Genomic DNA, 21,481 nt, shown 5'->3' with positions numbered 1-21,481 from the left:
TTTATCCGCGAAACTATATTCTTTTCTATATTATTATAATTTAAAAAAAAAAAGAATTTTTTTTTTTTTGAAATATGGTAAAGATTTACTGTTTATTCAATTTTTGCTGATTAAGAAACTGATTTTACTCCTTACTCTGGTACCTTACGTATGTTATTATGTACGTAAAAAGGATTTTTAATCTCAAATTATTTCAGCTCATTTAAAAACATACATAACGTTATACATTTATAATATTTCACGTATTTGCTCATTTGGTAGGTAACTGTGATACTGTACAGTCAGTCATTATTGCAAAATAAACTCGTAAACATTGATAAGACGGTCCAAACCAGTGGTTCTCAATTAGGGGGCCTGTAAACTGTAAAGGCATGTAAAATTTTCAAACAACTCTATGGGAATTTTTCTTTTATACAGAATACATATTTTTCTGGTTATACCAAGCTCTAAAACCCTGGAAAAACTATGGGGTTTTCAAATATTTGTGTGTACAGTGAACTAAGCAAATTGATCTATTTGAAACACAGGTTATAAAACAACAATAACCCTTACAAACCTGTAATATTATAAGGGTGGATTCCAGCTTTGAGAATATTAAACAGAAGTAACGAATGAATAAAAAGAAAATTCACACAATTGACAACAAAATTAAATTCAACCTTTATTAATTGTCTTGTTCTTTTTTTTTTTTAAATTAATTTCTTTTGTAAAATCAGAAACAAAAAACCTGAACACGAGTGATAAAGCCCGCCTTAATTTATAATGGTACACAACAACAAAAATAAACAACTGGTAACTTTTTAAGTGTTCCTAAAACACCCATCCAGCTCAGCTTGGTACAATAAGGTTTGGCATGTTTCATGTTTCAGTATGAATGCCTTCAGTTGGTTGCATCTTCTAAAAAAATCTTTTTTCTTTATTATAATTATTGCAATTCAGACAATATATAAAACGAAAAAAGGCTGCTAAAACCACAACTTAAGAAATATTCATTAGTGCCAATGTTCTTGAACTTGCTGTCACACTCACACACACAGCCACACCTGCATACGTATCATGCACACATAGACATCAAACACCTGAAATAAGCTGTCACTCATACATCTACTCACCGCCCTAATCCAGCACTGATCTTTGTAAATACACCACGCTTGTTAATCTCTGGCTGCCACACATTCATCGATGCCTCACAAACACTCTGAACGTCGCCTCCATTACCTGGGACTTCACTCATGCACGCACCGGCAGAAAGGGCACCTTGTACAGCTAAGTAACATCCAAGTGATCGTCATTATGACAACATACTCAATTAAGGAAAAAAAAAAAAACGAAAAAAAAAAAACACGAGGTCAGCGTTTGGGAAAGAAAAACATTTCTGGATTTCACCATCATTTAAAACAAAAAAGACAACGAGATACAGTTTGTCAGACATCAGAACAGTGTTTGAGTAATTTAAGTCTGCATGAAAATGGAGCCATACCAACGTGAGCGTTCAACGAACATTGTATGATGCATATTTTTGTCCTTTTTTTGTCTGGTTTCTCCTTTACAGTGCACGCCTGAGTGAGAGCGTCTCAGTATGCGAGTGTGATCTTTATGACCTCAAGGATTTAGGATTCATCCAGTTGAGTCAGTATTTAAGTCCAACTGTTTGCATGTCCTGTTCAAGTCTTGCTGAAGTCTTCATTTAAGGGTAAGAAGAAATGGGATGTGTTTGTGTGTGCGTACGCGTGTATCAGTACTGACTGACTTCCACACACGGCTCCTCCACGCTCCCATGTTGTGAACATTGGATTATGGGGAGCTCTAAACACTGCTAAGGGTAAAAATGACATTGTGTGTACATTTGGAATCAGTGTCGTCTATATAATTTTGTATTAATGCATTTTGCTAGGTTTCATAATGTAGTCGGTCTGCTCCTCAGCACTTGATAAGTGTTTATCGGCATCTGATGTTTGAGTGCTTACCTTTAGATCTCGTCTACACAGGTGTTACGAATGTATACTAAATACTTGGATGTATATTTATGCATTATGCGCCCTTCTGAGTGACAGAAGGCATGTACACAAATTGCCTGTATTCTGATTAATGTTCCTATATTCCTGCGTCTGTGATAATATAGGAGGATAGCTGTTATATTTATATATCTGTTGTATGTATATGTGTGTGTGTGTGTGTTGCTGCGTGTGTATTTGTCTGCATCAGTCAGATAGAGTCTGCACCTCCTCCCAGCAGGTCTCCAGGCAACAGCGCTGCAGGGCTGCTCATCTGGTGCCGATCTTCCATGGCTGGAGACCCCCACAGACTGCTGCTTGTGTACCCTGGAGTCATGCCGCCCCACAACCCCGCCCTGCCAGGATCAACGCCCCCAGTGTTGCTGCCCACGCTTCCACCAGCACCGTTGCTGCTCCACTGGGCAAAAATACTTAAGCCCGCTCCCTGGGCAGAGGCAGGGTCAGGAGAGCTGCCTGTACCTTCTAAACTCTGCCAGGTTGAGCCAGAGGGCCCGGTTCCGCCAGAGTTGTTGTTTCCTCCTGCCGTCAAACTTCCCACTCCGGCCCGTTCTCGCTCACCACTCCCAGCACTGATGGTACCCACGGCCCCGGCCCCCGATGACCCCGTCACGCCTGCCGGCCCAGAGACGGCTACACCACCAGCTCCGCCACCTCCACTGCCACTTCCGCCAGCTCCAGCCTGGGAATGTGCAAAATAGCGAGCAACCTCCTCCTCGCTCACGAACTCGGCCAGGATTGTGGTGTTACCTAAAACACACCTGGGAGGAATTTTCAGAGATTACAGTTAGGAAGACGTCTACAAGGTATGGAAGCCGTTTCTGCCACAGATTAAAAAAAAAAAAAATATTAAGTATGTAATCTCACATTATAAATTCATTTTTCACAATTGCACCTTTGTGTCTTTGCAACTTTATTTCTCAGAAGTGTCATGATATATCTCACAATGTAACTATCGCCTGAAGTTGAGCGTTTGTTTCTTGTAATTGAGACTATTTCTCACAATTGTGACTATACATCTCACAACATACCTATTTCTCTTAACTGTGCCTGTTACTTAAAATTGCAACTTCATTTCTCACAATTGTGACATTATCTCTCACAATGTAATTATTTCTCACAACTGCACCTATGGTTGTTGTAATTGCGACGTTCTCACAACGTAATTATTTCTCAAAATTGCACCTTTGTTTCTCATAATTGTGACGTTATAGCTCACAATGTAACTATCGCAATTGCACCTATATCAGCAAATCACAATAGGAGTTATTTTAAATGCTCAAAAAATTCCTTTTTTGTTTTACTTCGTGGTGGGAACGAGGTTTGATGAGGTGCTAAAATGTGAAAAATTTCATTTCTATGAAAAATGTGAGAATTACTTTGATCTGGGTCAGGATATAGATTCATAGACACTTACATGTGAAGTGCGCTCTGGGCTTTGGCTGCTTCTTGGCGAGTACTGTAGCGAATCAGAGCACTACCTTGAGTCAAACCGAGGTGAAAGGTCAAAAGCGGCCCATGCTGCATACATATAGTCCTCAAAGTGGAGCCATCAATCTGCAGAGAACAAATGATACAAATCATTGCAATGAAATTAGAGAACTAACTGAAAAGGTCATTGAAATCTAATAAAAACCAACATAACTCTTAACATAGATACCTGAGGGGTAAGATTACTCAACACCAGCCAGCAGCTCCCCTTAGAGGCTCCTCCATCACTCCACGCAGAACCTACACAGATTAGGAGTGAGGCAGTTAAAACAGGTTGAATTTACTTGAATGTCTAAATAGTGTTTCATTTTAACATCTTTGATTTTCAATAATGTTTTACAGTTCTATGGTTTCGAAGGTGTTGTATTACCAGGCCCATATCTGTTTTCTTGGCCGCCTCCAGTGCCACCCCAGCCTCTACCCAATCGTGGGCCTCCTCCCGTCCAGGGAGAAACGGAGGGCTGTTTCTGATGGGTCAGTCCAGGAGGTGGGCGTGGCAGATGAGAGCTGTTGCGATTGGTCTTCCAAGGCTTGTTGTGCCCTATAGGCTCAAGTGGCCAGCTGGGCTTGTAGTCTGTGTACTTAGCTGTGAGAACAGGAAATAAACAACAACATATTCAGAGTATTCAAACTGGGAATAAACGAGAATTGACGGAATTCAGTGATCCAAATCAAATCAAATAAGGAGTACCATCTAGTGAGAAGAGTGCTTTGTTGTTACCTGGGTTGTGTGCATTGTTGAGGGGGCTCTCTGAGGCACTGTAGGGCCAGGCACCAGGTGAAGGCAGCAAGGTGTTGAGGGAGGGATTTGATTCTATGCCAACACATGCAAAATACAAGACTTGTTTGTTAATATTTACATGACTATGTAAATGACACTTAAAATTCAAAGCCTAGTGCTCTGTGTGTCTGTGGTAGAGGAACTACCTTTGAAAGAAGAAATCAATTTCATAAAACACCAGTCAGATGTTTGAACAAACTTTAGTGAATCAAAGATTCATTATGATCTTAGAAAACACTTTGATCTGAATATTTAAGTTTAAATGCTTGAAATTCGTTTTGTAAATATGAGTAAATTAGTTCTGTAGAATAAATAAATTGTCCTTAAATACAAATTTATTTGTTAGCTTAACTTAAACGTGTTTGTTGATATGCAAGAACAAACCTCATTGGTATCCACTATTTTATATCCTCTATGTGCCTTGATCAATGAGATTCATATGATTCATAAAACAAAAAGGAAACAACCACTAACTAATTAGATTAAACATGTACTTCCCTTTCTAAACCATTATATGTAAGAGTGGGGAGCTGTACCTGTGTTGTCTCTTAACAACTGGTGCTCAGTGTCGTTTAGGCTTGACATCGGTGAGCCCATCATACTTCCAGGGGTCATGTAAGGGTCAGATTCAGGGTCCACACTCTGAATTCCTTTCCAAGGCACTCCTGGTTGAAACTCTGAATCGAAAATCATATTTCAATTCATACTAGATATATTCACAAGTAACTAAGATAAAACAAAATTATTCAGATGTGCATCACGGTTTACCTGGAGGCCAGCTGGATGTGCCAGTCTTGGCGCCCATCTTGTTTCCAGGACTTCTGTGCCAGTGATCTGATGGCCCTTGTGGAGGCACACCCAAACCCTCACCTCCTAGCATCTCATACTGGGAATATGGGGAACCACCTCTCATTTTGAGAGGAGCAGCAATGGGACCTACATATCAAAGGAACACAAGCAGGAAGACTCAGTTACTGTCAAACTTGCACCAGACATTTCACACTTATTTGCATAACCTAAACTTGTAGGTTTCAGAAAAAAAGGTATTGTACCATTTTTATGGAGAGTGCTATCAGGAGGCGAGGGGGCTGGGGAATGCCCGTCCATCATCCACTTGAAACGAGACTGCTGCCCCCCACTGTCTTTAAGCCCAGCTGGGCCACCAACCATGGGACCCAACTCCAGACCAGAAAGGCTCACTCCAGGCCCAAACCCTTCAAGACACAACAGGACAGAAAACGGCAAGTTACAAAAAACACAACTACATCAAGTTCCCAACATGCATGACACCCTCATGGGGCTCTTTAAAATGGAAACAGACTCACCAGAATATGTTCCTTGTGTTTTTTGATGCAGGTCCGCTACAGATCCTGCCAAGCCAGGGTGTGAGAGGGGGTCCGACATTGGCATCTTTGGACCACCACCACCAAGATGAGAAGGAGAGAGTTTGGAGCTGCCTCCTGGGCCTCCCACATGCTGCTGTTGTCTCTGCTGCTGAAGAACAGCCATGATTCTGGCAAGCTGGGGGAAAAAAACAGTGATTCAATATGACAGAAGCAATTCAGCAGGAACTCATATTGCCAAAATGTCCACAACTGCAGAGGGTTAAACCCCAATCCTCATTTCATTTTCACATTACAAGAACAGATGACAACAAACAGCATCTTGCTATTTGTTTTGCTATGTTGTTTGACTTCAAATTACAGCATCATCTCCTGTGGCACATCTACACAAATATTGAGTCTATTTATATGCAAGCAGGAGGGATGTTTGGCAGTCTGCATGTTTAAAAAAAGTTACTTGAATAAGTATACAAGCCATAATGAGTCGAACAGAAGAGAATTATGCTTGATCAAGCCATTAAATATAAATTCTATAATATGAAACCTGTACAAAGAATGTAATTACGCAAACCTCATTTTCTGAGTTTCTGAGAGCACCTGACCACTGTAGAAGCATCAGGAAATATTCAAAATTGCAGCAGCTTTTTAAGAGTTAAAGAATAGTTTAGCAAAGAAGCGGTCAAGACGGTACCTGTTGTGGGTCTGTTTGTTGACGTATGTTTGGGGGGAACTTGCGCTGGTTCTGCAGCAGTTGCTGCTGTTGTTGTTGCTGTGGTTGCTGTTGAAGTAGCAGCTGACAGGCCTGCAAGAAAGCACAAGACACAGGGTCAAAAGAAAAAACAAACAGAAATGTACTGAGTGTCTTGTGAGTGGCCAGCACAGATGAGGTCCTGAGCATGTAACATAGAGCTACCCACCAGCTGGAACTGAATATGAGGGGGGTATATGCTGCTGAGCATGGCAATGTGCTGTGGGGAAAGCTGTGGAGGAAAGATGCCTCCCCCAACACCTCCAACACCTCCACTGGGAGGAGGCATCTGCTTCAGCACAGGGCCTGGCACCTGCAACAGAAAGATCAAATTAGGTGAAGATCACATCTGACTTCCATTTCAGCTAGCTGCATTTCTGTATTTAACAGGAATTTATCTTTAAGACCGTGTGAAATCCTATTGTGCACAATCAGTGCACAGTACCTTGAAGACAAATTTTTTTAAAACCTCAACAAAATGTCTGCTTCTAAAATGACTTGTGTCAACATCTTGCAAACTACTGAAGTAATACAGTCATGGCCAAAAATATCGGCACCCTTGGTAAATATGATCAAAGAAGGCTGTGAAAATTAATCTGATCTTTTATTTTAAAAATTCACAAAAATCTAACCTTTCATTGGATAATAAGAATTTAAAATGGGGGGGAAATATCATTATGAAATAAATGTTTTTCTCAAATACACGTTGGACACAATTATTGGCACCCCTAGAAATTCTTATGAGTAAAATATCTCTGAAGTATATTCCCATTCATATTCACAATTTTGAGCACTCCAGGGTGATTATGAACATGAAATTATCCAGCCATGGCTTCCTGTTTCACAGAAATATAAATAGGAGGGAAAACAAAGCCCAAATTCCCTTAATGTTGTGGTGCTCATCCAAAAACAAACTCCAGCATATTCAGTTATCAGACACGACTGGAACTTCAAATGGCACTGGCTTCTATGGTCAGATGAAACTAAAAAATTAGCTTTTTAGCAGCAAACACTCAAGATGGGTTTGGTGAACACAGGGATAAAAAGTACCCCGTGTATACAATGAAATATACTGCTGTATTTTTGATGTTGTGGGCCTATTTTTCTGCTGGAGGTCCTGGACATCTTGTTTAGACACATGGCATCATGGATTCTATCAAATACCAACAGATAAAAAAAATCAATAAGTGACTGACTCTGTTAGAAATAATGGGCGATGTTTGGATCTTCCAATAATCCAAACACAAACCTCAAAAACAACACAAAAATGGGTCACTGAGCACAAAACCAAGCTTCTGCTGGCCATTCCAGTCCTCTGACCTGAACCGTATAGAAAATGAGTGGTGAACTGAAGAGAAGAAGCACCAACATGGAGCAGCTGGGAATCTAAAGGGTCTGGAGTGATTCTGGATGAAGGAATGGTCTCTGATCTCTTGTCAGGTGTTCTCTAACCTCATCAGGCATTATAGGAGAAAATTTAGAGCTGTTAAACTGGCAAATAGAGGTTTCAAAAAGTATTGAATAAAAGGGTGCCGTTAACTGTGGCCAATGTGTATTAGAGAAAAACATTTATTTCATAATGATATTTCCCCCCATTTTAAATTCTTATTATCCAATGAAAGGAGATTTTTGTGAATTTTTTTAAATAAAAGATCAAAAGGATTAACAATGCAGATTAATTTTCACAGCCTTTTTTGATCATATTTACCAAGGTTGCCGATATTTTTGGCCATGACTGTATTAACCAATACATAGTATTATCAAGTACCTGCGGTGACAGGAACTGATGAGGCACTTGCGCTCGTACTGATGGGTTGATGGGAGGCACCCCTGGTTGATGCCTTGTCTGTGCCATCCCACCTCCGCTACTAAACAACTGACCACTCGCCTGAAGAAAAAGGTTAGAAGATTAGAAAAAACACAGTAAATGTCAGTGACAGCAGAGGTTAAGATTACCATTTTCAGACACATAAGGAGATGCAAATACCTTGTCATAATAAGGCCCAGGTTCACATGCCCCCACCTCTTTGGAACCAGGTGAACGGAAGACTACTCCTGCTCCCCCTCCACGTCCTCCTTTACGCATCTCTCCATTGTACTCATTTAAGCCCATGCCACGCTTCTCTCCTTCAATCTTTTTGTCCTGCGGAGGACCAGGGGCCAGATCCAAAGAACGACCACTGGGGTCCTCTCCCTATTAACAAATCACTACATTGGTAAACCTTATAGACCAAACTTCATGATGCATGATATATTAGTGAGCAATATACTATTTGCCTATAACTAGGAAAAAGTAAATGGTTTTTAAAGCTACTTGATGGAATTACTACTGATTGCTGTGATTACATTATAATAAGGCCAAATTCCGTATCTAAGGCAATTCTTTCATAATTTCTTACCAGAATTCCCATGTTTGAAAACTGTCTTGTCATTGGGTTCATCCAAGAGTCTCCTGCACCCTTCAAGGAACCCTGAAGAAAATTAGACAAAAAGCTCAGTAACTAGTAATCAGGAGTAACTTATGTTTCAGGTTTGCATGAATATTGACCCTAGCCTGACCACTGACATACTTTGTTGCCCTTCTTGGCTGCCCAGCCTCCAGAGTTGTAGGAGGAGCTGCTGCCTTGAGAACCAGTGCTGTTCCATACACCACCACTCTCATCCTCCTCCTCCCAGCTGGAGTGACGTGAAGCACTGACTGATCCCTCTCCTTCACCCCAACCTTCTTGCATAGACTTTGAACCTGTAAAAAGAAAAAGAAAATACTTTAAAATGCTCAGAAGTATGAATACATTCGGGAACAGTTTAATTCCAAACACATTTCCATTACTGGTAGCACAGAAATTATCCAGACTCACCAGACTTCACTGGATTGGGAGAGGGATCCCCCCAACTTGGTGTTTTGCCATTGTCATCAGGGTCGCCCCAACTAGTGGGTGTTTCAGTAGGTTTACCCCAGGCTGCAGTACCATTGTCCACACATGGACTGGAAGGAGAGCCACTACCTCCCCATCCAGAAGAAGCTAAGAGACAAACAAAGGAAATGCTTTAATCAATATGGTTCTATGGTATGCAACCATAGAACCATATTGTAACTCCTCTTACCTATTACTACTGGCCCCTTGTTTGTTGAATGTGCAATGTTCAATTCCCTATTCCCAAGGCCTGTTGGCATTCTTCCAGGTGGCTGCTGCTGTATGGTTGGGGGTCCTTGCTGAGGGGACACTGATTGTGCCTGGCCAGATGGGGCGTTGTTCTTATCCCACAAGTTGACACTTTTGTTGCTGTAGTTGCTGGGGTCACCCCAAGCAGATGTTCCATCATCAATCTCCATTTTCCTGCTGATGGACTGTGGAGAAGGCTCCTCCCAACCACTGGGCTCTGAAGTGTCTCCAGAGCCACTGGAAAGTTGGGGTATGGGCCCTGAAGTCCACCCTGAACTTTGGCTCTGGGCTGAAGGACCTGCTGGTCTTCCCCAGCCCCCTTGCATGGCCCCTGTGTCCACAGACTGACACTGCTGAGGCTGTGATTGTTGTTGCTGCTGTTGTGCCGGGCCTTTCTGTGAGGCCGATTGGCTGTTTGGCATCTGTGACGGGTGCATCTTCCCACCCCAGCCTTGGTGAGATTTGCCACCCATATCTCCACCCGCTCCTGTACCTCCAGTTCCCCATGCCCCTCTAGTAGCTCCCTCATCCCAATTACCCCATGTACCCACTTCTGAGTCCCCACTAGTACCTCCACCACTCTTACCATCCCCCCAACCCCCACTGCATGATTTGGGATCATTCTCTCCCCAGTCGTTGCTACCTCTCGTTCCCCAATTGACTGCTTCCCCCCGTCCCATTTCTTTCCAGCCACCTGTTGCTTTCTCCTCCTGACTGTCTCCCCAGCCACTACCTCCAGTTGATGGAGTACCCTGTGTTTGGAAATCTCCCCACCTGCCTGACGAGCTCCCTGCTCTACATTCTCGCCACTCATGTCCCTCGCTGTCCCAACCTTTCCCTTGACCTTCTGATGAAGCAGTCCCTCCCCAACCCCCGGATGGCTTGCCTTGTCCACCGGCTGAACTACCTACACCACCTACAGATTGTGAGACGCCAGGGTTTGGGATATTGACACCCGAGGGTGGAGGGCCTCGGGCATGCAATGAAGAACTGCTGTTGCTACTACTCTTATCCCAACCTTCACCAGGTGAAACAGCGGGTGGCCCGAGGGTGGAGTTTGAGTTCACGTTGGCATTCAGAGCTGCACCTTGGAGCAGAGAGGAGGAAGATGGATCAGTAGTTGTGGTGCCAGACGAACCAGAGTACGGCTGAGCGTGGGCAGGTGCACTCTTTGTAGATGAGGAGTCTGATCCACCTGGTGCTGCTGCTCCGCCACCTCCTCCCTCCAAATCCCATGCCACATTCTGACGGATTTGCGTCTGACCCCAACCAGAGTTGGACAGCACTCTGGGGTCCAGGTCAGACCGGCTAAGCAGATTCTGTAAGGCCACTTCAGGGTTGGGAGGTTGATGAGAGCGGTGGTGGCCATGGTGCTGATTGCCACTTCTGGAGTTTCCTCCTCCACTGGAGGATGAGGTACCTCCCCCACCTCTGCTACCCTGGCCTCCCCACTCACTCGAGTCTCCTGCTCCTACATCCCCAACTCCTTTCTGATTGTCCCAAGCTCTTGTCATAGTTGAAGGTGTGGAGGAGGAAGTCGTCGGGTTACCGGCACTGCCGCTGCTGCTGCTGCTGTTACTGCTCGAACCATCTTTCCCACTTGGATTGCTGACACCCCCAACACCACCACCACTGGACGTCCCCCACTCCCCAACCAACATATGGTCCCCACCCCACGCTCCCTGAGATACCCCGGGGGTCTGACCCCCACTTCCTGTTCCCCATGCACTTGCCCCCGACACATCTCCTCGATCATCCTGACTGGCAAAACCCCACGCTTTCCCACCTTCAGCAGACACGGAGCTCCCTCCTGCTCCATCCTCCCAAGATTCAGTCCTTGAGGCACCCGTTTTGGAGTTTGCAGGGAAAGGCTGAGCTCTCCACAATGATGAGCTGGTGGAGGAGGAAGAGGAAGTGGAGCCGTCCCCTCCACCTGTGCTTCCAGAGTCCAAATCAGCCCCCTCTGCCACCCCTGTGTTTTTTGGTCCTGCTCCTGGTTCCAGTGCTGCACCACCCCACTCTCCACAGGATGGCTCTCTGTCTCTAGATTGCATTTGGTGAAGTTGGTGCTGATGAGAGGCTTGATTCACAGAAAGAGGGTTGCTGGCAGACAAAGATGAGCTTTGGAGGGAAGAGGAGCCACCCTCTGTTGCAACTGTCCCAGCCCCTTCCTGTACCAGGGCTGGCCAAGCAGAGGGATTGGCATTAGGGGTAAAATTGGCACCTGGAATCCCACAGCTGACACCAAGGGAGCTATCGGAGCTCCCTGGGAGAGGGGCAGCTTTGGATATGGGGGGCAATGAGCCTGCTGCTACTGCATTCCCCCCTATGAGTTCATGGGAGGATGAAGCCCAAACACTACCAGACTGCATACATTCATTGGGTGAACCGGAGGATGTGGGTGGGGAGGGGCTGCCGGAATTCACTCCTTTCCTCCCGTTTCCTCCTCCCACAACTTTCGCTTGCTGCTGGAGATGCCTCTCACCCCATGAGGCACTGCAGTTCAGAATTCCGGTACTGTCCGCACCTCCGGTACCTGCTGTATCCCCCGCCTTTGACCCATCCCCAGCAGCAATGCTGGGCCATTCCTCCAGGTCTGACCGGTCCACTATCACCTTTTCCCTGCCCTGAGAGAGGGGTTGGCTGCCAGAGCTGGTCCCCCACATGGAATTTGCATAATTTGAAGAAGAAGCAGCAGCGATTGATGAGGAGGAGGATGATGTATGGGGCAGTGAGGGAGCAGCTGGACCCACAGGGCCCTGGCTTGGATCTGGAAACAAAATACCAAACTTTTCATGAACCTCAAAGAATCTTTCCTTATGACACACAACCTACATGTATATAAACTAAACCAATATGACACAAACGAGTCTCAAAATCTTAAAGGGATAGTTCACACCAAAATTTCTGTCATCATTTACTTACCGATGCCATTCCAAACCTGCATGACTTCTGTGAAACACAAAAAGATATTTTGAAGAACTGCTTTTGTCCATACAACTATGTCATTGAGTTTCAAAACAATCCTGGACTCACAACACTTGGGACTAGGACATTCATTGTATTGAAAAAAACACATAGATTTATCAAAATATCTTTTGAGTGTTTCTCAGAAGAAATGCATTTTTATGCTTTCGTTTTTGCTGTAAGCTGTAACTTCCCTCCAAAAAAATATGTAATAACACTACAGAATATAAATACACCAAGTATACAGGACACAATGAGTATTCTAAAATTTGATACAGACTGGTACAATACCTTGCGTTGTGTTTGGAGCCGAGCTACATTTTTATTATCTAGATTTGTTAGAATTATGGACAATTTCAATAAAAAGCTTACATTACATTTTAAAAGACAAAATTACGGTTTTAGTCCAACTGAAATAAAACTTAGTGTATGTAAAGAACTTACTGTTTGTGATCTTTCACATATTTCTCTAAATAAAAAAAATCTTAGTTTTAGAAAAGTTTCACAATGATTTTTACCTGAGGCAGAAGCCACTGTTTCATTGGGGCTGTCTCCCCCGCTGTTGCCTCCCCCCAGCAGCATGGAGGACAGTGGTGGCTGGCCCCTCTTCAGTAGCACTTTATGGTCCTGCTGGCAACGGAATCGAGGGGGCACTTCACGGGGCATGTAGCGCTGAGAATTCTGTGTGCCGGGGGAGGGCTGTCCGTTGGCCACCGCCGGCCGCTTAGCATTGTTCCCACCCTGAGGGAGGGCGCCAGCAGCCGGGGTGGCAGCGGATGGGGTTGAAGAGGGGACGGGGCCAGGGCTGGGGGAAGCTGAGTTGGGGGTGGCAGGAGACTGTGCAGATGGAGGCTTGGTCAATTCTGGCACTGTGTAGTGGAAAATTTAGGAGCAAATGAGAGCAGAACTGCAGAAAAGCTACATTCAGGTAAAGGAAAGAATAAATAGATTATACACATTAACACGGTGACACACTTTTTCATGTGTTCGTCAGCACACCGACACATTATCTTTGTAACTTTCAGGATATCAGTACACAGTAGGGATGGGTCATGGTTTTCGAATATTCGATTAGTTGATTTAATTATAGAATATCGAATAGGTTGTGCGATTATTGCCTTAAAAAATTTCCCCATGCTGACGGTGTGGTGACACGTTCATGTAAGCAGAGGGTGGCACTGCCAATAATGCACCTAAAAGCTGTCAAAGACAACAGAAGAACACACTGTCTCACGCGCACACTGTAGACTTGTGTGGCATAAAAAAAAAAAAAGACTTGCGTAGCATATAACGGTTACAGTAACTTGGGAAGATGTCAAATAAGAGTTCTGTGTGGACCACAAACACCCCCGACTGGGTTAGAGGTGTGGCTGAATCCCTATTCAGAAAGGCGCAGAAAATAAATAACGTGTTCTATGGAGCCACTAAAGGGACATGGTTAGCCACTTGCTAGCGGAAGCCTGTTACATTGCACAGTGTTTCCCATTCACTGATTTTATTTGTGGCGATCCGCCACAATATCAAAACCGACCACCACAAATAGATTTTTTCAAAAAGATTTGACTTCGTTGAATAAACGAGCACTGCACGTTTCTAAATCGAAACACGGTGCAGGTGTTTTTATATCACTGTATTTCTGAAGGAAACCAACTGTCTTCAGAAAACTTTGGATGTCATTTTCATTTCATCTTGCATGTAATGCCTGATAAAGCAGCGTTTGTGAGCGGAGCACTGCTTTGTGTACAGCATTACAGGGGAAATGAATTTGCATATTTGCCACCACAAATAAGAGTCGAAGTTTGTGGGAAACACTGTTACAGTACATAATATTTCACTAACCACATAAACAGAGTAAGGAGAGATGACTAATAGGATGATGGCGAATGATTTGCAGATCCTGAGCACCGCTGATAAACATCTAATCTTGTAAAATATGTGGTAAGTACTGCCGAGAGCTGCTCCGTACGTGATCGCGAATCTTGAAAGTTAAAGTAAAAAACAAGCGCACATTGATAAGCGATTTCAATGCCCCGCATATTAATAATGGCTCCCTGATGCCCAGGGTTTATATACAGTATATTTACCCAACGATATAATTGCGACAGAAGATATTGAAGTATATTTTTCCTCCCATCTCGTATCTATTCCCTTTAGGGATTCCATTTTTTTAAAATGGAAATGCCCTAGCCTTATGAGCATTTGATTTATGTTAATCGACGGACTGTTATGTTAATAAGTGCCATCATTCGGTTATGTTTATTATATTAATGTGTTTCAGCACATTACAATCATTATATGGCTTGAGTTAAGGTAGTCTATCTTCTGAATTAAACAGTTTATCATACAGATTGAAAGCACTCTGTTTATGGGTGTTTGTGTGTGCATGCGGGGGAGGGGTGCGATTTTCGAATAATAATCAAATAATACCCAGCAATTTTCAAATATTATTTTTGCTTGGAATGCCAATCCCTAGTACACAGTATAAACATGAAAGACGAAAAACACTATTAAAAATGAAAACGCTATTATAAAACACTTCATAAGACAACAGAATGTAGTTACCTTTATTTTTTTGCTCTGCAACCTAAAACAAGGAAAACAAGGTAAAAAAGGAGTAAGTATGGATATTTAAAATTACTCAAAGTACAGAACCATGTTTGCTAGGCCAATAGCTGAGTTTTATTCCTCCACAGATTTGTGCAAAGCATGACATCACGACAGATATCATGATGCTGCTGAATGGCTGATTCTGATTCAGAAACATTGAGAGCCAATCAGATTCCACCCAACTTCAATGAGTTTGAGTATTCAAAGCAGCAGATGACACAACTGCAGTGCACATTTAGAATATTGTCCTTTCAGAAGTTTGAAAACTCCGGGGTTGCGTTTCAGTGTAAAAGGACCAAAACAGAGACTTTTGAAAACGATGGCGTGGCTGCCCACATTCGCTCTGCGTATCCTTGACGACCGTGTAAACAATGACATCATGCTCATTGTTGTACCCATAGATATGTGTATATAGATTCCCCATTCGACCGCTCCAAGGACGTAGGTGTGTCCACCATCTAAATAATTGGGAATCTACCTATACATATCTATGGTTGTACCTGCATGAATGATCATGTGACATGCGTTTTCGGTTGTGTTGTGTGGACAGAGATAGTTTCTGAAATGCAGTGAAAACTCCAGTGTAGAAGAGGATCGTTTTCATTTTAAAACTAAAACGCGCTAGTATAAACAGGGCCTTAGTGTTCTGGGTGTCAACGGTCCATTACAGTCTACCCACAGCAAAAGAATGAGAAAAACATAGAATATGGCCAAGCAAATAAATGACAGAAACATAAACTTTTTTTATAACTACTTAAATTTATTTCTTATATTACTTTTAGTATTGGCTTGGATGGCTTTCAAACTATTAACAAGATGCTGAATCAATTCTACACACATAAGCCAAAAAAAGTAACTCCAGAATATTGACAATTAATGCACACCTACATTGTGGCCACATGTATTACCACAACAAGATGTGCATTAATTTACTATAATTTTACGGTCCAACACAACTAATTCGCACATAATATAACAATTACCTTCTGCGAAGCTTCCCGTTTCCTTTTATCTTCCTTTTTCCTTTTCTTGTCTTCCATGAACTGCTGTTCCCTTTCCTGATGCTCCTTTCTACAAAAAATCATGAAACTCATGATACTGTTTAAAAACTATTTTGGTCAAAATAAACATGCTTACCTGTAAAACCTTCTCAAAAAACATATAGGCCATATTTTTAACTATGTATGCATGAGCAAATATCTGGAAAACGTACAGTTTTGTTGAGTATCACCTTCAACCAGTTCAGGCAAGAGGTGCTGCCTTGTTACCAAACCAAATGCATAACAGACTGAGACACAACAGCGGCACCAAACACATGATCATGATATCACAAATCACTGTATATGTAACATCAATGGTATGCTGATTTAGGCGCAGCCTGTGTTTGCATATGCCATGCATTAAAAGGGATGTCGATTAAAATCATACATGATCTTCATAATGGGAGAAACTCCTGCTGCTATCTGTCTGTGAGCCTGCAGTTGGCAGGGCAGAGTTGTCGGACAGGGGCTCCCTTCACCCGCCCATTTCCTCCGGTGCAATATATGATATTACATACATTCCATACGTCAACTATTCGAACAATTCGTGCAAAAACACGTATCAAAACGAGTGTTTAACGGCAAAAACTGAAATAGTGAGTTAAGTCGTATGCTTTTGTGGTACTGCCAAACTCGGATGCACGTTACCGAGTTAGCTAGTTTGTTAGCAAGAGAAATCGACACATACTAAACGTAAATCTCAAGTAGTTTATTTAATTTCCCCCAGAAGCCGCCGATTATTTGCATACGGATCACAAGAAAAATCAAAAGGGTAAGCAACTGTAAAAACCAGACATGCATTAATATGCATTTGATCAAATATTGGAAGCCATAGCCAGGACTATGAGACGGGATACACTGCCCAACAAAACCATAAAGCCACCTCATATTTGCTTTCATTTAATGCAAACATTGTCTAGATTAATTAGTGATGTACTAAATAGCCACGAGTATGTTTTGACGATCGACCAGCGGAAAGCTAAAGTTGCAACCAGACAGATGCTAACTAGCTGACTGGCTAATTTAACTAGCAACCGAGCTTGTGGCTAACAGATGTCGACGAGGAAAAACTGTATAACGCATAAATGCTTTCCCGCTACTGCGGTTTTTCAAATGCATACTACTGTCAATAGTAATAAACAACATGTTATATGATTAGCTCTTTAAAACAAAGCACTTACCTCAGGAATTACATGCACCGCAGCTAGTCTTCTAGCTACAGCTAAAGTGCTTAAGTGCGAATTTCTGGGTTTTGAGGCAACGTGAAATACAACACTCCATCAAAATCTAATAGCTAGTCGTGAAAACACTCCTTCTATAGTTTTTAAATATGAAATACGATAATGTAAACGAAAGAGGCGGAATCTATGTTTAAAGCGCTGTAAAGTCAGTTGGTTGACGGTCGGCCATTTTACTGCTCGGTGTGAATGTGTGTGTCTGGACAGATCTGACGGAAGGGGGGGCAGCCGAGGGAGATTTTTGACCTTCAATATTAAAAGTCCAATAACTCTTTAATTTGCAGTTTCTATAATTAAAAAATGAAGTGTATATTTTGAAATCTAGCACTTTTTGCATGGTGGTTCATTGAGCTTAAAGCACATAAGCTACTTAATTCTCGTGCATCATCAGTTAAGTAGCTACCTCGTCTGTCATTTCAAATTTCATGATTTGAACTTTGAATTTTGTTTTCTTTTTGAAAAAACAACCATTTGATACGGAACAATATAAATTTAAGTACAGCATGTTTGCACATTTAAATCATTGATATTTATGTTGACATTGTAATAAAAATATTAAAGACAAAAATATTATCTGGAAAAAAATACTTATTTAATCTCTTGTCTACTCACTGTATAAAACTGTCCATTGAATAAAATAATCATGATTAATTCATGGTTTCCAGTTATGTTTTAGAACGCAGAATGAAAAAATAATAATGCCACATTCAGACATATTTCTTTTTTACACTTTTCTTTTCAGCTGATTTTTATGCTCTTGTGGTCCCTTGGGGGTCCCTGGATCCAAGTTTGAAGTTTGTAAACTTGTTTTAGTATCATTTTAAGTATAAAATGTTGTTTGAAATCAGTTTTTATTGCACTTTAAGTCCCTGAGTTAAAAAACGCACACCAATTTTTGGTTCATCATTAGTAATGTTTTCATCAGTATAGATTACTATCATTAGTAATGTTTTCATGAGTATAGTTTATTGTCAATGGTTTTCAACAAGAATGTCTAACCACGTGTTTATTCTTGACTCAGAAAAACATGGCCCCACGAAAAAAAGGCGAGAAGAAAAGAAAGACAGTGGAGGTTACTGAAACAAAGGAGCTACAACATTCTGATGCAGAACCATCAGATGGCAGCAGCAGAGAAGAAAAAATGGCACAGAAAAGGAAGATCAAGTCAAAGAAAAAATACATAGGCGCTCATGTCTCAATATCAGGTGAGCAAAAATGTTTTTTTCTAAATAAGGTGTTTGTCCTGAATGCATATCAATTAAAAAAGAAAATTCTTAAGGAGGAATATGGAAAGCAGTCGAATCAAGTGTGGCCATAGGAGGTCATGCTTTTGCCCTTTTCTTGGGCTCCCAGCGCTCCTGGACAAGACCAGCCCTTGATACAGCAGCTGCAGTTAAATTTCAAGAAGCCTGTGCTCAACATGGCTTTGATCCGATTCACATCCTGCCACATGGATCTTATTTGATGAACTGCGGTTCCCCCAAAGAAGGTTTGTGCGCTGACTGTACCCGATGTGGTTCTGTGCATCTACCAAATACTGATTATTTAAAGATGAAGCCACAATATTGGCATATTCAACAACAGCTCTGTTAAATTAATCACTATTCAGTCCAATAATTTATACTCTAGGCTGCATGTATTTTGAATATAAGACTGTATGTCAGATGACTCTGCACTTTTCAATCCAGACGTGTTCAGTAAGAGCCAGGCCATGCTTGTGGATGAACTAAGTCGCTGCAGTGCACTGGGCCTCAGCCAGTTTAACTTTCACCCTGGAGCTTCCATAGACTCCACCCCTGAGAAATGCATGGAGAAAATTGCCCAAGCTATTAACCACGCACACCAGCAAACCCCTGCTGTCATTACAGGTCAACTATACAGTCCTGATCATTTATAAAGAATGTGCCATTGTGCTCATGCTTTCTGGTAAATTTAGCTGGATAATGTTCTTTCTTTCTTTCTTTTCCCTCAATAGTACTTGAAAACATGAGTGGTCAGGGCAGCACTATAGGTGGGCAGTTCAGTGAACTGAGAAGCATAATAGACCGGGTGCGTGATAAGACACGTGTTGGGGTGTGTCTGGACACTTGCCATGCTTTTGCAGCAGGTATGGTATGAAGTCCCATAGATTTACTACAAAATATTTGGGGAAAGATATATTGCATAAGATATACAAAATAATAGCTGAATTCATAAAAATGACCCTGTTCAAAAGTTTACATACACTTGATTCTCAATACTGTGTCTATAGATGCTCCACGACTGTTGTTTTGTGATGCTTGTTCATGAGTCCCTTGTTTGTCCTGAACAGTTAAACTGCCCGGTGTTTTTCAGAAAAATCATCCAGGTCCTGCAAATTCTTTGGTTTCCCAGCATCTTTTGCATATTTGAACCCTTTCCAGCAGTGACTGTAAATGAGGGACTCATATGCAACTACTACAAAAGGTTTAAACATTCACTGATGCTCCAGTAGGAAACATGATGCATTAAGAGCCAGGGGGTGAAAACTTTTGAACATGATGAAGATGTGTACATTTTTCTTATTTTGGTGAAATTTTATTTTATTTTTCCATTTAGTACTGCCCTTCAGAAGTTACAGAAGATACTTAAATGTTTCCCAGAAGACAAAAAAAAAAAACACAAGTTAAATTTACCCTGATCTTCATATTCAAAAAAAAAATTCACCTCGCAGTTAATGCATCATGTTTTCTTCTTGAGCAATTGCGTATGAATCCCTCAGTCGTCATGAGTGTGACCTCTTTTTTTGGTAAAATAATTAACATTTTGCAGATTCTGTGAGATATATGTTTGAGATTTAAGATGATTCTCTTCTGTATAGGCTACGACATTTCACCACCTGGAGGAGTGAAGAATATACTTGATGAATTTGATCATGTGGTTGGGTTGCATTATTTGAGAGCCGTTCACTTAAATGACTCCAAAGGTATGCAACATTCATTTGGACTTATCAATATAGAGAGCTGCTGGAATTTGTAGGCCAAAACCAGAATCAAGTTTGCATTTTAGCATATTCCATTCCCTCGTCCTGAATTCTGTTGTTTTTTTAATAGGTTTTTTATTACATGGCTGAAATAAGGTCTGTGGTTAACACAAACTCAATATATTTTCACATTTCTACATCATGAAATAAATCAGTAATGCACCCCTATGGTTTTTTTAAGCTAAAGCCAATGGAAAAATTGGAAAAACTCCTTGGTTGGCCTACAAAAATAAAAAGTCTTCACCACAGCACTCTATTGCTGTAATTGTTTGTGGAGTGACTTAATTTATATGCAAAACACTGACAAGTTTAGCTTTATATCCCATATTAAGTAGCTTTGTTACTCCTTTTGAGATTGCGTAATTTTTCTTTAAAAAGGAAAATTAGGCTGCCATCTGGACCGCCATGAAGACATTGGATGTGGCCAAATAGGCATTACTGCGTTCCGAGAAATTGTTAATGAGCCTCGAATGGATAATATCCCTCTGATTCTAGAAACACCTGGTCGGTAAGTTTCAGGTTGGATAAACAACATTAATTTATGAAATAAATAAACAGGCACCACTGACATGCATTTAATCTGCATCCTCTCTTTCTAGACCAGGTTTTGAGTATGCTGAACAGATAGAGCTCCTTTACTCCCTTTGTGAAAAAAAGAAGAAGAATTAAACATCTGATTGGTGCCGGCTTCTATGGTGGAGTTATTATCGGTGAAGCATAATAAAAATTTGCCTGTTAATGACAGGCTGCATCTTTAATAATCAAGCATTCAATGAGGTTATCTTTATTGCCGTTCGAATACTGATTGTATTTGTTTTTGGTCACAGGTTTTCATTTTTTTCTGTTAATTAAATAAGTAAAGAATTTAGTCTTCACACATGTTAAATAAATCAGTATTTTGAACATTTCATAAGACTCAGCTCAACATTTTGACCATAAGAGGGAGCAAGGGGCCAGAATATGGACACATGTGTCAGAACCAGCAACTGTAAGCCTGTTCGTTATGCGGCATGTCTTTTCAATGTTGTGCATATTTTGCTTATTCTCCCTCATATCTTTCTTGTAAGTTAGAGGGATCTACTTTAATTT

General features: G+C 41.6%; 2 protein-coding genes across 5 annotated transcripts; one reads left to right on the top strand and one right to left on the bottom strand.

The window, feature by feature from the left end:
• Positions 1 to 648: 648 nt before the first annotated feature.
• Positions 649 to 17,573, bottom strand: tnrc6ba (trinucleotide repeat containing adaptor 6Ba). Its single transcript, XM_058794059.1, has 22 exons — positions 17,335 to 17,573; positions 16,097 to 16,184; positions 15,069 to 15,090; positions 13,025 to 13,375; positions 12,465 to 12,491; positions 9,481 to 12,309; positions 9,234 to 9,398; positions 8,946 to 9,118; positions 8,775 to 8,846; positions 8,363 to 8,569; positions 8,144 to 8,263; positions 6,545 to 6,688; positions 6,319 to 6,429; positions 5,610 to 5,805; positions 5,337 to 5,498; positions 5,053 to 5,220; positions 4,821 to 4,961; positions 4,225 to 4,317; positions 3,874 to 4,089; positions 3,673 to 3,743; positions 3,430 to 3,569; positions 649 to 2,773 (listed from the first exon to the last, which is right to left on the bottom strand). The coding sequence occupies exons 2-22, from the start codon at positions 16,151 to 16,153 to the stop codon at positions 2,206 to 2,208; spliced, it is 6,033 nt and encodes a 2,010-aa protein (XP_058650042.1). The 5' UTR covers positions 16,154 to 16,184; positions 17,335 to 17,573; the 3' UTR covers positions 649 to 2,205.
• si:ch211-141o9.10 (probable endonuclease 4) lies at positions 13,315 to 21,238 on the top strand. 4 transcript variants are annotated; one of them, XM_058794069.1, is made up of 9 exons: positions 16,208 to 16,925; positions 18,134 to 18,185; positions 18,413 to 18,596; positions 18,671 to 18,880; positions 19,080 to 19,259; positions 19,367 to 19,498; positions 20,231 to 20,335; positions 20,771 to 20,900; positions 20,992 to 21,237. In XM_058794069.1, the coding sequence occupies exons 3-9, from the start codon at positions 18,419 to 18,421 to the stop codon at positions 21,059 to 21,061; spliced, it is 1,005 nt and encodes a 334-aa protein (XP_058650052.1). In that variant the 5' UTR covers positions 16,208 to 16,925; positions 18,134 to 18,185; positions 18,413 to 18,418; the 3' UTR covers positions 21,062 to 21,237. The 4 variants fall into 4 exon arrangements, with proteins under 4 accessions (XP_058650048.1, XP_058650052.1, XP_058650050.1 ...); XM_058794068.1 differs by lacking the exon at positions 16,208 to 16,925 and adding an exon at positions 17,653 to 17,781; XM_058794065.1 differs by lacking the exons at positions 16,208 to 16,925; positions 18,134 to 18,185 and adding an exon at positions 13,315 to 13,434 and having other exon boundaries at positions 20,992 to 21,238.
• Positions 21,239 to 21,481: the final 243 nt, after the last annotated feature.

Source organism: Onychostoma macrolepis, chromosome 12 (genome assembly GCF_012432095.1).
Source record: "Onychostoma macrolepis isolate SWU-2019 chromosome 12, ASM1243209v1, whole genome shotgun sequence".
NCBI classification, from domain to species: Eukaryota; Metazoa; Chordata; class Actinopteri; order Cypriniformes; family Cyprinidae; genus Onychostoma; species Onychostoma macrolepis.
The sequence above is the reverse complement of the archived record's forward strand: the minus strand, read 5'-3'. Positions and strand labels throughout refer to the sequence as shown.

Coding starts and splice junctions, on each gene's coding strand:
- si:ch211-141o9.10 (XM_058794065.1), top strand. CDS start 13,402: ATGAGAGCAGAACTGCAGAAAAGCTACATTCAG. Junction 19,260..19,366: donor AACCCCTGCTGTCATTACAG/GTCAACTATACA, acceptor TTCCCTCAATAG/TACTTGAAAACATGAGTGGT. Junction 20,336..20,770: donor TCACTTAAATGACTCCAAAG/GTATGCAACATT, acceptor TTCTTTAAAAAG/GAAAATTAGGCTGCCATCTG.
- tnrc6ba (XM_058794059.1), bottom strand. CDS start 16,153: ATGGAAGACAAGAAAAGGAAAAAGGAAGATAAAAGGAAACGGGAAGCT. Junction 12,310..12,464: donor GCAGGTTTGGAATGGCATCG/GTAAGTAAATGA, acceptor TTTTGTTTCCAG/ATCCAAGCCAGGGCCCTGTG. Junction 4,090..4,224: donor CAACAATGCACACAACCCAG/GTAACAACAAAG, acceptor CTGTTCTCACAG/CTAAGTACACAGACTACAAG.